At 39.1% G+C, this 12,929-nt stretch overlaps 1 protein-coding gene and 1 non-coding gene across 3 annotated transcripts in view; both read left to right on the top strand.

The window, feature by feature from the left end:
- Window positions 1–12,929, top strand: part of ADAM17 (ADAM metallopeptidase domain 17) — a 71,956-nt gene that overhangs the window by 23,198 nt on the left and 35,829 nt on the right. The window contains exons 3-6 of one of the 2 annotated variants that reach the window (XM_032172184.2): window positions 1,072–1,202; window positions 1,979–2,067; window positions 10,472–10,640; window positions 12,164–12,297. In XM_032172184.2, the coding sequence (XP_032028075.1) occupies window positions 1,072–1,202; window positions 1,979–2,067; window positions 10,472–10,640; window positions 12,164–12,297 (523 nt within the window). Of the gene's footprint in view, window positions 1–1,071; window positions 1,203–1,978; window positions 2,068–10,471; window positions 10,641–12,143; window positions 12,298–12,929 lie in introns of those variants that run through there. The other variant, XM_058426267.1, reaches the window with a different exon arrangement.
- Window positions 6,079–6,182, top strand: LOC116481362 (small nucleolar RNA U13). Its single transcript, XR_004251525.1, has one exon. It is a non-coding gene; the product is annotated as a small nucleolar RNA U13 (small nucleolar RNA).

The following is a 12,929-nucleotide window of genomic DNA, read 5'->3' as shown; positions in this document are numbered from 1 at the left end:
CTCCCCTCTTTTCCTGTCTCTTGGTGCTGATGGAGTCTGTATTCTAATGTCTGTCTTGGATACCTTGTATTTATTTTCCTAACTGTAATTGTGGATTACTTTTTTGCAGGATATGTTGTTTTGAGGAGGAAAAAAAGCATGAGTACTTTTTTTTTTTTTTTTTTTTTGAGCCAAAGTGTCGCTCTGTCACCCAGGCTGGAGTGCAGTGGCGGGATCTTGGCTCACTGCAAGCTCCGCCTCCCGGGTTCACTCCATTCTCCTGCCTCAGCCTCCCAAGTAGCTGGGACTACAGGTGCCCGCCACTACGCCTGGCTAATTTTTTGTATTTTCAGTAGAGACGGGGTTTCACCATGTTAGCCAGGATGGTCTCCATCTCCTGACCTCGTGATCCTCCCAGCTCGGCCTCCCAAAGTGCTGGGATTAGAGGCGTGAGCCACCACGCGCGGCCGCATGAGTACTTTTAAATATAGAAAGAAGCATTTATTAATTTTGCACAGCAATAAGAATTTTCTCGTAGTCCACCCAGCTTGATAGAGACAGCATAGTACCGGGTTTTGAAATAAACCGGGTTTATTTCCCAGTTTCACCTTTTACTAGCTGTGTAACTTTGAGTAGGTTGATTAGCTTCCAACCCTCAATTTGTATTTATGTGAAGTGGAGATAATAGATGCATAGTACCTAACACCAAGTAGGTGTTCAATAAATGGTATATAATAGGATTAGTTTTTAATAATATTTTTAAAAAACAATCAGGATTCCAACTTAACTACCCAGTTATGTGTGTTTCCTTATTCTTCAGTGTTTTCCAGGAGAGATGAATGTGTAAGTTCTTTGAATATATTTACCCTAGTGTGAGTTTATTGTGGTCTGCTGTTTTTATAGCTAAATAAATTAGTCTATTTGTCTTTACAGGAGATATATTTCTCTAGGTACCTAATAAGACTTTAGTTGTAACTTGCATAGTGTTTTATTAATGTCAACGCTTCTGGCTTTTTAAGAAAGTTTAATTATATGAAAATGAGACTTACAATTTGTGTGCTTAGAGTAAAATATGAATGCATTTTTCTTTAGGCATTTTAAATTATACCTGACATCAAGTACTGAACATTTTTCACAAAATTTCAAGGTCGTGGTGGTGGATGGTAAAAATGAAAGTGAGTACACTGTGAAATGGCAGGACTTCTTCACTGGACACGTGGTTGGTTAGTATGGCGCTTGTTGGTTTGCCCCTGTGTCAGGTGTATTAGGTCTCCAGATCTAACTTGATTGCATATTCTTTTCTGGTGCAGGGTAGTGGGGACCGGGTGTCATAGAAGTGCTATTCTTTGACTGCTTTCTTTGAGGTATATAAGTTTAGAGGCGGGAACATTCTAATTGGAGGAAATCAGTATTATCTAAATGTCATACTAGCTGGCTGGTTTAATGATTAAAATTAAATTCTTCTTAAGTGATAGGAATTTAACCTTTCTTTTCATGAGTGACTGTAGGCTTTCTTTATGATATTTTAAACAGGGAAGCTTGGAGATGAAATACTTTGTGATCCTATTATGTATGTATTTGAGAAAATCTGTCAAACAAGCAATTGCAGTTTACTTTTTGACTTTTTCTGCAATTAGAAAAAAAAAAGTCATTGAAATCCACAAATAGTACAGTTCCTAGGCCTGTACATTCCAAATCATGCTTTCTGTCTCTCTTAGTTCTTCCTTTACCTAAAAGTAGATAAAATTATTCCAGAAGAAAATCTTAGTAGTTTTGTTTGTTTTGGGAAAGGGATAGGTTTCAAGTGACTAAACTTGAGGCTACCCCTTAGGAAGTGAGATTATCTAGCTTCTTTCTGGGGCCTTTGTTTCTTGTTTTGCAGAGCTCTCACAGTACTAGGCAAATTCCACCCTGAAGGATTTAATTTTTATTGAGAGTAATGCATAGTTTCTTATCTGATGTAAGTATTTTTAAATAATAATTTTTTTTTTCTCTTAAGGTGAGCCTGACTCTAGGGTTCTAGCCCACATAAGAGATGATGATGTTATAATCAGAATCAACACAGATGGGGCCGAATATAACATAGAGGTAAATTTATATGTGAATTTTTTTTCAGTAGCTTATATCTCTGATTTTCAAAAAGCTGCTCAGTTCTGCAAAGATGAAAAGTAATTATACTTATTTCTTTCCTCTTTGTATTTGAAGTTTTTTACTAGGAAAGTAGATTTTTAGAAAAGCATAATCTCTAAGAAGCTGTGTTATGATATACCCTGTATTTCTACGTACCATAATTGAGAGAGTTACATGTGGGATGGATAATAGGAAGAGAAAACTTTCTTTCCCTCCTGACTCATTTTTAAATTCTTTCTCAAATAATCAATAAATGTAAACATCCTCAGAAATGAAAGTGAAGTATTATTTTTCAATTTCTCTGTTTTTCTGCTAGACACACTGGAAATGGTAGATCACCGAAAGGTGATAGTTCATAGTCTGAGAAGTTAAAGAGGAAGCTAGGAAAGTCAGGCTGTGGTCACTCTTCCATTGAAAGAGTAGCAGTAGAAATCAAGACCACAGTGGCTGCATTGGTTAAGAAAGAGTAGCAGTAGAAATCAAGACCACAGTGGCTGCATTGGTTAAGACACATATCTATCTGTCAGATACTGGTCTACAAAATAAGACGTTTACTACATAATTGTGAATTGAAGTTGGTTCTGTGTTTCTTGAAAAATGAGAAAACTCGGTAGTGGTGGTGATATCACTAAAATAAATCACCTGTGGGGAAACTGAGTAAGATTGGTCAAAATGAAATGTTCAGGTGTATCTGAGTGCTCAATAGGGGTAAAACAGTCTGTTGGAGCTATATGTACTATGTATTTTAATTATATCCAAACTACATGACTGTTAGTCCTTTGACTATCCATTATTGTGAAAAAGAAACCTATGGCCTTGCAATATGTTATAGTTTGTTAATGTTTATGCTATTTAATGTCAATGTTTTGAGGAGTCTAGCGTACCAAAAAGAGTCAGAAATTTAGTAGAAAGTAAAGGAACTAATATTATAAATGCATTCATTCTAAAATAGGCAAAGCATCACTGGAATGTCTTAAATTTGCTTGTTCTTTCAAATCAATTTATTTTTAAGAATACCTTTATTTTAAAATATATGCTCATTGCAAAATGTGGAAAATAGATTATCTGTACTTGGACAGATAACTACTATTGACATTTTGACAGACATCCTTCCAAATTTTTTTTTCTATGTGTAAATACACAAATAAATATAGTCATATCCACTATTTTTTCCTGTAAAACTAGGACCATACAATATGTACAGTTTGTCTTCACATATTTTTCATTTAACAATATGATTATGAACCTTTTCGTGTTAATATAGATCTATTTTGTTTTTTTTTATTTTTTGAGACGGATTTCTGTCTTGTTGCCCAGGCTGGATCAAATGCATTTGGCTCACCACAACTCACTCGTTTTTTTTTTTTTTTTTATCCTATCACCAGGCTGGAGTGCAGTGGTGCAATCTTGGGTCACTGCAACCTCTGACTCCCTGGTTCAAGCGATTCTCCTGCCTCAGCCTCCCTAGTAGCTGGGATTACAGGCATGCGCCACCACACCCAGCTAATTTTTGTATTTTTAGTAGAGATGGGGTTTCATCATGTTGGCCAGGATGGTGTTGATCTCCTGACCTTGTGATCCACCTGCCTCGGCCTCCCAAAGTGCTGGGATTACAGGTGTGAGCCACTGCGCCGGGCCAATTAGGGTTTTTAATAAAGATTGCCTATTGGTCCATTGATACACTGCAACATTTATTTAACCAATCCCACTTCATGCCCAACTGTTTTGGGTGTTTTTTTTTTTTTTGAGATGGAGTCTTGCTCTGTCACCCAGGCTAGAGTACAGTGGTGTGATCTTGGCTCACTATAACCTCTGCCTCCCCGGTTCAGGCGATTCTCCTGCCTTAGCCTCCCAAGTAGCTGGGACTGCAGGCGTGTGCCACCATGTCCGGCTAATTTTTTTTTTTTTTTTGAGATGGAGTATCACTCTGTCACTCAGGCTGGAGTGCACTGGCATGGTCTCAGCTCACTGCAACCTCTGGCTCCCGGGTTCAAGTGATTCTCCCACCTTAGTCCCGTGAGTAGCTGAGACTACAGGCACATGCTACCTCACCTGGCCAATTTTTGTATTTTTAGTAGAGACGGGGTTTCACCATGTTGGCCAGGATGGTCTCAATCTCCTGACCTCATGATCTGCCAGCCTCGGCGTCCAAAAAGTGCTGGGATTATAGGCATGAGCCACTGTGCCTGGCCTCAACTGTTTTGTTTCTAACTTTTGAAATAAAAGGTACTGTAGTGAACAGCCTTGGGCACCCCTTTTGGTGCGTGTGTTTAGTTGGAATAGTCTAGATGATAGGGAATAGTCTGGGAAGTTAAATGAAGAAACTGTAGGAAGCTCTGTCTAGGCTGTGCGAGGGCTTCGGATAAACTCCCATAACTGAGTAGCTTAACACAAGCAAAGTTTTTTCTTACCCTCCTGTGGCTTGATGTGGGTTAGGTGGTTCTCCTCTACTTTGTGGCTTTGACTTTTGGACACATGTCCTCTGTAGTTCTCACAGACAGAAAACAGAGCTAGAGAATTATACAGGATATTAAGGGCCAGGCTTGGAAATGGCCTTCCGTTCAATACATTCTAGAACACTGTATCTCTGACCTGCTACAAAGGAGGTTGGGAAACGTAGTGGTAATTTGAGCTCAGAAAGAGAAAACAGTGTGGTAAATGCACAGCATTATTTCTGCTGCAGTACATATGTCTGCTTATTTCCTTAGAATAATTTATTCCTTTTCTTTTTTTTTTTGAGACTGAATCTCGCTCTGTTGCCAGGCTGGAGTGCAGTGGTGTGATCTCGGCTCACTGCAGTCTCTGCCTCCTGGGTTCAAGCCATTCTCCTGCCTCAGCCTCCCTAGTAGCTGGGACTACAGGCGCGCATCACCACACCCAGCTAATTTTTGTATTTTTGGTAGAGACGGGGTTTCACAATGTTGGCCAGGATGGTCTCGATCTCCTGATCTCATGATCTGTCAGCCTCAGCCTCTGAAAGTGCTGGGATTAAAGGCGTGAGCCACCGTGCCTGGCCAGTTTATTAATTCTTAAGCTAAGATGTGTGTCTTTAGGATCCAAGTTAAATTTGCTCAGATTACATTTTTTTTTTTTTTTTTTTAAGACGGCATCTCGCCCTGTCACCCAGACTGGAGTGCAATGGTGCGATCTCGGCTCACCGCATCCTCCACCTCCCAGGTTAAAGCGATTCTCCTGCCTCAGTCCCTTGAGTAGCTGGGATTACAGGTGTGTGCCACCATGCCCCTTTAATTTTTGTATTGTTAGTAGAGATGGGGTTTCACTATGTTGGCCAGGCTGGGCTTGAACTCCTGACCTCATGATCTGCCCATCTCGGCCTCCCAAAGTGCTGAGATTACAGGCATGAGCCACCACGCCCAGCCAGATTACTCATTTTTTTCAAATACTTCCTTTTGGAAAAATAGGAATTCTGTTTCCATCCATAGCTTTGTTTCCCAAAGTACAAAAATGAATATAACTAATATTTCATTATAAGATATTTATTTAGCCAGGCACAGTGGCTCACACTTGTAATCAGCACTTTGGGAGGCTGAGGTGGGTGGACTGCTTGAGCCCAGGAATTTGAGACCAGCCCAGGCAATACAGGGAGACCTTGTCTCTACTCCTCCACACACACACACACACACACACACACACACACACACACACACACACACAATTAGCTGGGCATGGTGGCACATGCCTGTGGTCTCAGCTACTCAGAATGCTGAGGTGGTAGGATCAGTTGAATTCGGAAGGCAGAGACTGCAGTGAGCTGAGATTGTACTGCTGCACTCCAGCCTGGGTGACAGAGCGAGACCCTATCTCACACATACACACCACAAAGATGTTTACTTACAAGTATACTCATCAGATACCTTGAGGGACTTTTGCATGAAATTAATAATTTTTATTGAAAAAATGATTTATTACTTACAGGGGTGATTTTCATACTCTTTATAACTCTTTTTGATACTTTTATAGTGCATAAGTGTGGTGATTGGCTGTTCACACACACATATGAGATGTGCCACCCCAGAACCTTGTTACGATGTTAGCACATTACCAGTCTGATATGAAAAAAAAAATTCTTTACACTTACCTTGATGTAAAAACATTGTGCATCTGCACTAAGATCTTAGGAATATAAGTGAGCAGGAAGAAATATATATCTTATTTTTAACACATCATCATTAAATATTTTATTTATGACAGAGTCTTACTCGGTCACTCAGGCTGAAGTGCAGTGGTGCCATCATAGCTTATCGCAGCCTTGACCTCCTGGGCTCAAACAATCCCTGTCTTCTGCCTCCTGAGTAGCTGGGACTACAGGTGCATGCCACCATCCCCAACTATTTTGTTAAATTTTTGTAGAGTGTATCAGATTTTTGATGAGGTCTCACTGTGTTGCCCAGGCTGATCTCAAATGTCTGGCTGTAAGCAATCCTCCTGCTTGGCTTCCCAGATTGCTGAGATCACAGGTGTGAGCCACTGTGTGCAGCCATTAAATATTTTAAACCGTCACTGACTTTACCATAGCTTACTATTTATATATATAATCCTGGGTTAAACTTGCATAGTGAGATAATATTTCCCCCAATTTTTATTTATTTGAGATGGAGTCTTGCTGTGTCGCCCAGGCTGGAGTACAGTGGCACAATCTTGGCTCACTGCAATCTCCACCTCCCAAGCATTTCTCCTGCCTCAGCCTCCTAAGTAGCTGGGATTACAGGCACATGCCACTGTGCCCGGCTAGTTTTTATATTTTTGGTAGAGACAAGATTTTGCCATGTTGGCCAGGCTGGTCTTGAACTCCAGGTCTCAGGTGATCCACCCGCATTGGCCTCCCAAGGTGCTGGGATTACAGGCATGAGCTGCCGCATCTGGCCTAATTTTTGTATTTTTAGTAGAGACGGGGTTTCACCATGTTAGCGAGGCTGGTCTTGAACTTCTGACCTTGTGATCTGCCCACCTCAGCCTCCCAAAGTGCTGGGATGACAGGCGTGAGCCACCATGCTTGGCTTCCTCCAACTTCTAGTTTTGAAAATGTTCAGCTGGTGCAGTGGCTCATGCCTGTCATCCCAGCACTTTGGGAAGCTGAGATGGGTGGATCACTTCAGGCCAGGAGTTCGAGGCCAGCCTGGCCAACATGGTGAAACCTTGTCTCTACTACAAATACAAAAATTGGCCAGGCTTGGTGGCTTGCACCTGTAATCCCAACTGCTCGGGAGGACTAGGTGGGAGAATTGCTTGAACCTGGGAGACAGAGGTTGCAGTGAGCTGAGATCGCTCCACTGTACTCCAGTGTGGGTGACAGGGCGAAACTCTGTCTCAAAAAAAAAAAAAAGAAAATGTTCAAATCTACAGAAAGATTAAAAAGTACCCTGTAGCTACAGAAAGATAAAAAAAAAAAAAAAATACCCTGTAGCCCTTAAACAATTTCTAACATAATGTCATGTTAGCTTTCTCTCTTTTTTTCCTGAATCATATGAAAATCATTTGCAAACATCATGACCCTTCACCCCTAAATCCTTCTGTAATGCATCCCTAGGAATAAAGGCACTCTTTTCTATAGCTGTAATAAAAGTAACATACCTGAGAAAATGAAAAGAATTCCACAGTATTATCTAATAATCATGCAATAGTCGAAATCTCTAGTCATCCTCAAAATCTCCTTCATAGATTTTTTTTGGTTTTCCAATCCAGGATCCAATCCAGTTTTCTGCCTTTTAGTCAATTACTCATCAAATGATTTTTTCCAGCAACTTACTAGTAATAATGGTAATAGGCTTAGCTTTTATTAATAACCACTTTTCTTTTGAAATCTTAATATAAAACTAGATTTATTACCTACACAATCTTCATAATCTTCAAGTTACGTATTATCACTGCTTTACCTAATGAGGGAAGTTATGCTCAGGGTACTTGTCCAAGGCACATAGTGAGGTATGGTTGAGGTTTGAACTCAGATATATCTGATCAGATATATCTGATCCCAAAGCCAGCTGTCTTTTTCTGTGCTAGACTGACTATACTAGGAAACAATGAATGTGAACTTAGACATGTTTGACCCAAAAGAAAAAAAATTTCACTTCTATTCACAGGCTAAATGAGCTTTACTAAATATGGAAGATTCCTGTAGCCCAGAAGTTGGGTTAGTTAACTTCTGAGGTCTCTGCCAGCCCTGAAATTCTGTAACTATTGTTTCTTACATCTGCCTCATACATGGATTACCAAAGATGTATATGCATGTAATATTTAACAGTTTTATTGAGATATAATTCACATATTATTCACCCACTTAATGTATACAGTTTTGTAGTTTTTTTTTTATATGTGTGTGTGTGTATATTTTTGAGACAGAGTCTCACTCTGTCACCCAGGCTGGAGTGCAGTGGCACGATCACTGCAACCTCTGCCTCCTGAGTTCAAGTGATTCTGCTGCCTCAGCCTCTTGAGTAGCTGGGATTACAGGTGCCCACCACCATGCCCGGCTAATTTTTGTGTTTCAGTAGAGATGGGGTTTCACTGTGTTGGTCAGGCTGGTCTCGAACTCCTGGCCTCAAGTTATCCGCCCACCATGGCCTCCCAAAGTGCTGAGATTACAGGCATGGGCCATCGCGCCCGGCAGTTTTCGTATATTGATGGAGTTGTGCAAACACCACCACATTCAATTTTAGAACATTTTCATGACCTGAAAAAGAAACGCTGTGTCCTTTAGCCGTACTTCCCTCTTCCTCCCTAACTCCTCCAGCTGTAGGCAACCAGGAATCTACTGTCAGTTTAGATTTGTCTATTTGGGTCATCTCATATAAATGGAATTATATAATATGTGGTCTTTTGTGTGTGGCTTCTTTTTAATTTTTTAATTTTTTTGAGATGGAGTCTTGCTCTGTCACCCAGGCTGGAGTGCAGTGGCATGATCTCGGCTCACTGCAACTTCTGCCTCCTGGGTTCAACTGATTCTCTCACCTCAGTCTCCTGAGTAGCTGGGATTACAGGCGCCTGCCACCATGCCTGACTAATTTTTGTATTTTTTACTAGAGTTGGGGTTTCACTATGTTGGCCAGGCTGGTCTCAAACTCCTGACCTCAAGTGATCCGCCTGCCTCGGCCTCCCGAAGTGCTGGGATTACAGACGTGAGCCACCACACCCAGCCTGTGTGTGGCTTCTTTGACTTAGAATAATGTTTCCAAGGTTCATCTGTGTTGTAGCATGTATCTGTATCTTATTTATTTTTATTGCTGAATAATATTCGATTGTATGGATAAACTGCATTTTGTTTATTCATTGATTAGTTGTCGATGGACATTTGGCTTGTTTCCACTTTTCAGCTATTATTTACATTACTGCTTATGTTTTCATTTCTCTTGGTTATATACTAGGAGCAGAATTGCTGGGTCATATGGTAATTCTACTTTTAACCTTTGAGGACCTGCCAGACTGTTTTCTAAAGTGGTTTTACTATTTTACATTCTCATCAGCATATATGAGGGTTCTGGATTTCTCTACATCCTCATCAGTATTGTCTTTGATCATAGTCATCCTAGTGGGTATACAGGGGTGTCTCATTGTGGGTTTTTTTTTTTCCATTGGGGTTTCGATTTGCATTCCCCTGATGGAGATAAATATATATTTTGTGTGTCCCCACACACTGCCTGGTTCTGATGAGACCAGTGTTCTTACAGAGAATAACTTTGCTTTGAAACAAAACAAAACAGACTTTTGACTTGGGTAACCTTTGGAGTATGTTAATTGTGATTTACTCTGTCCTTGTAACATTGTAAGTGGAGATTTTTTTAAAAAACTGCATTCGCTGAAACCAGTAATAAGGTTCAGACCTATTGTTGCAAGTTCTGAGTTTTCTTTCATATAAATGTTTGTTCTTTTGTGTGGATAAAACCTAACGTGGCAAAAAGGTGTCAAACACCTAAGTATTAAGGAAACTAAAATGAAAATGCTGCATGAACAGAAACCTTGTCCAATTTTCATTACTACAGCACCATCACCTATAACAGTGCCAGTATACAGTAGATATTACATAATATTTTTGAATGAATGAGTGGAAAATGATACGCATTTTTCTCTTCTGCATCCTCTGAAAGATTTCATAACGTGCAAAGTATGTAAGGCTTTATTTATATACAGATAAAATAATCAGAGTGTGTAATCTATGTATTTACTTACCAGCATAGAAACTCCATATGATTAAAAATTGAGATTATTTATTTTAATAACATGACTAATCAGTTTACTTAACCTAGAAATGAATGTTATCTAAGAACAAGCAAAGAATGTTAGAAGAATTTAGTGTTTAGGAATTGTTATTGTTTGCCATCTCAGTTGTATATATTTTCTGTTTTAGCCACTTTGGAGATTTGTTAATGATACCAAAGACAAAAGAATGTTAGTTTATAAATCTGAAGATATCAAGAATGTTTCACGTTTGCAGTCTCCAAAAGTATGTGGTTATTTAAAAGTGGATAATGAAGAGTTGCTCCCAAAAGGGTTAGTAGACAGAGAACCACCTGAAGGTAAGGCTTAAAGAGTGTATTTCAAATAAGAAACAAACATATTACAATTGACTTCAGTAGGGGTGGTTGTTATTTGATAAAAAATAACATGATTGTCAGGTAACTGTAGTATTTGGCATGAAAATAAGAGTTTTGTTCCAGAAATTTTCATCTTCTTTTGTTTATAATGTAAGAGTTGAAAACTCTGGAAAATAATGGGAACAACAAAGATTAGACTTTAAAAAAGATTAGGGAAAAGGGAAATGGAGTGATCTGAGGGAAAATATTCTTGCAGATATTTAGAAATGATAATATGGTGGAAAGAATCTTTAGAGTTTATAAGAAATTAATTGGTAGCAGGAAAGACCTATATATATACTGCTTAGAATACAAGAATATCCATCTTGGGACAATCCATTTAGGGTCATTTAAAAAATAGAACCGTCTTGGAATTTTACTGCCCAAAACACCTCTGGTTAGGTTTTTTGTTTTGTTTTGTTTTGTTTGCAGCACGATCTTGGCTCACTGCAACCTTTGACTTCCAGGTTCAAGTGATTCTCCTGCCTCAGCCTCCCGAGTAGCTGGGATTATAGGCACGTGCCACCAGGCCTGGCTAATTTTTGTATTTTTAGTGGAGATGGGGTTTCACCATGTTGGTCAGGCTGTTCTCAAACTCCTGGCCTCAAGTGATCCACCCACCTCAGCCTCCCAAAGTGTTGGGATTACAGGCGTGCACCAACGTGCCCGGCCAAAGATGGTTATGTTATTAAAATTATATATTAGCATTTTAATATATAAATAAAGAAATTCTTAATTAATTTCACAAGAAAGTTGTCCTGTTAACACAAACTAATTTTCAATGTGAATATCTTGACAGTTTTACATTGGTTAATTTATAAACTTCTTGTTGTAGAATATGACTGACAGCTTCATAGGCCAGCATTAGGTGAATGTTTTACTCTGTTGAGCACTATTTATTTATTTATTTATTTAGAGATGGAGTCTCACTTTTGTTGCCCTGGCTTGAGTGCAATGGCATAATCTTGGCTCAATGCAACCTCCACACCCTGGGTTCAAGTGATTCTCCTGCCTCAGCCTTACGAGTGGCTGGGATTACAGGCGGGTGCCACCATATCTGGCTAATTTTTGTATTTTTATTAGAGATAAAATCACGTTGGCCAGGCTGGTCTTGAACTCCCATCCTCAGGTGATTCACCCACCTTGGCCTCGAAAAGTGCTGGGATTACAGGCCTGAGCCAACATGCCTGGCCTTACTCTGTTGAGCACATTTTAAAGTTTCTGTATTTAAAAAATTAAGAAGGCACTTGTCCTTAATTTTGAATTCTACAGTGTTTAAACTTTATGTTACTTTTCACTTTTCTGTCTTCCTCCAAATTGTTTTTTTGTTGTTGTTGTTCAAAATCCTTTAGTGATATTAAGCTCACATAATGTTTGTTTCAAAAATATGTTAGATTTAAAGTGTTACCATAAAACTCCTTGTTTTGGTGAATTTTGATTTAATAGTGCATACAAATTCATATTAGAGCTTGTTCATCGAGTGAAGAGAAGAGCTGACCCAGATCCCATGAAGAACACGTGTAAATTATTGGTGGTAGCAGATCATCGCTTCTACAGATACATGGGCAGAGGGGAAGAGAGTACAACTACAAATTACTTAGTAAGTATTTGATATTGCATCAAGTAATTGAAAAAAAAATTTGGGTGGGTACATTCCATGAAACTTAATGAAACCAGATCTGTTCCAGAGACTGTTATTTCCCTAAAATATTTGAGGGATATTCTCTGAGGTTTTTATGTTACTGTATGGAAATTATAGTTTCAAATTTATGACAACCCATTTTACCCTTGAACTAATATTTTCTGCACGTTAGAATTTATGCATATAGGGTTTGGGAGAGGTTATAATGTAGTCCTTCCTCCTTGATACAAGTGAGCTCTTTAAAAACATCACTGCTATCATGGCAGTGAACCTGTGGTGTCACATGTGAATGTAAAAATATGTATTTGCATGAACCCATGTTTATCTTTTGCTTATATGTATATTTCAGAGAGGAAGGTGAGTTTTGTTCGTCATGTTAAAGACCTAATCATTGGACTTCACTTGAAATAGGTGGGACTTTCATGGTCATAACTAGCTCGAGGGCACAGAAGTGAAGGAAAGATGTAAGAAGTGATGATACTGGATTTTTAAGCATGAACTATTTACGATTTTTTAAAGTCTGGGGAATCATTTTTCATTGACATTTTTTGCTAGTATGACTTCATTCGTCATGATTACTTGGCACTGAC

Source organism: Hylobates moloch, unplaced genomic scaffold (assembly GCF_009828535.3).
Source record: "Hylobates moloch isolate HMO894 unplaced genomic scaffold, HMol_V3 SCAFFOLD_13, whole genome shotgun sequence".
In the NCBI taxonomy this organism is placed as follows: domain Eukaryota; kingdom Metazoa; phylum Chordata; class Mammalia; order Primates; family Hylobatidae; genus Hylobates; species Hylobates moloch.
The sequence above is the reverse complement of the archived record's forward strand: the minus strand, read 5'-3'. Positions and strand labels throughout refer to the sequence as shown.